At 55.8% G+C, this 1,289-nt stretch overlaps 1 protein-coding gene across 3 annotated transcripts in view; it reads right to left on the bottom strand.

Moving 5' to 3' along the window:
- The window catches only part of Kpna5 (karyopherin subunit alpha 5), a 42,332-nt gene that overhangs the window by 38,734 nt on the left and 2,309 nt on the right, over window positions 1–1,289 (bottom strand). The window contains exon 1 of one of the 3 annotated variants that reach the window (XM_026787411.1): window positions 859–1,025. The exons of 1 other annotated variant lie outside the window; for it this stretch is intronic. In XM_026787411.1, the coding sequence (XP_026643212.1) occupies window positions 859–862 (4 nt within the window). In that variant the 5' untranslated portion in view covers window positions 863–1,025. Of the gene's footprint in view, window positions 1–858; window positions 1,026–1,289 lie in introns of those variants that run through there. One more of the 3 variants, XM_005363606.3, reaches the window with a different exon arrangement.

Genomic DNA, 1,289 nt, shown 5'->3' with positions numbered 1-1,289 from the left:
GCTATCCAGACATCTTAAAGTTGCCAAACCGAAGTTTTTGTTGTTGTTTGCTTGTTTTTTCATTCCTAAACTTATTTTTATCCCGGTTCTTACAAAAACCACACTGGCTGAAGTTAGGCACATAATGAATCTGAACTTCCAAGCGTCTTTGTTTTTTTCTGGTATTCGTTAAAGCAATTTCTCAAGTCAGTAAAGCATCATTTTTCTGTGCTTGGACACCTCGCTAGAAAATGACAAGCCTGTACAGAGAGGGGAGTGACAACTCTGAGTCCTTAGGACCAAACACACACTACTTCGGTGCGAAGCAAAGTTTCCTGCCTCCCTTTAGCAACCCTACAAAACAGCAGCCGTTACTGAGCACTGAAACTGAGAGGCAAGTCAAAAAGCCTCTTGTCCCCCCCCCCCCCTTATTCTCTGTGCAGAAAAAGCTCACGTGTAAATGTCATGGTTGACATCTCGCTACGCCCTCTCATAGCTTCCAAATCCCTACATCTATTATGCATAGTATTTTCATCCTCAAGCAGGGAAGCCAGCTGACAAACAGCAGCACGGAACCCAGGTTTGCTGGCTGTGGGACAGGAGGACGCCTGCTCGGGTGCCGCACGGAGGGTCCCAGGGACGTCCTGTCCCTCCTACAGGCGCGGTGACAGCCGCTGGACACGGATGACCAGGAGCCGCGAGCAGGGCTGGACAGGCGGCGTGATCGCTGCCACGCCCCCAAGCTGCAGCCCTCCGGGAGCCTGCGAGCCCAGGGGCGCCCGCCCAGAACCCTTCCCGGGGACAGGGACGTGCACACCAGCAGAAGCCCGAGGTCCCAGCCCCGCGCGAGCCCGGCCGGCCTGCGTCACTCACACTTACACATTCACGCGGTCCCTCCCGAGCCCCGACTCGCAGTGTCCCGCGGTGACCACGGCTGCAGACAGCACAGGGTGGACGCTCCACCTCGACCGCGACCGCGGCTCGCAGCAGCGACCCGTTAACCAAACCAAGATGGCCGCCTCCGGCGCCCCTTCCTCAGACCCTAAGCCGGCTCCCAGAAGCCCTTGCTCTCGCGGCCAGGGCGGAGGGGGCGTGGCAGCGAGCGGCTGCAGAGGGGCGTGGCTGCTCAGCTGGTGGCTCTGAAGAACAGCCCCCAGCAGCTTCCTCTGTCTTCAGCCTTACTTTGTAGATGAATGTCAGAATTGTCACTAGTCTCCCTGTGCCTGCAAGGTCTAGCTCTCCTTTGTTAGTTCATTTATCTACCTCTCCATCCTAGAAAAATATATTGAGAGTGTTGTATACTGAAGAAC

Source organism: Microtus ochrogaster, linkage group LG9, assembly GCF_000317375.1.
Source record: "Microtus ochrogaster isolate Prairie Vole_2 linkage group LG9, MicOch1.0, whole genome shotgun sequence".
Taxonomy (NCBI): domain Eukaryota; kingdom Metazoa; phylum Chordata; class Mammalia; order Rodentia; family Cricetidae; genus Microtus; species Microtus ochrogaster.
This window is presented reverse-complemented; position numbering and strand designations above follow the sequence as displayed.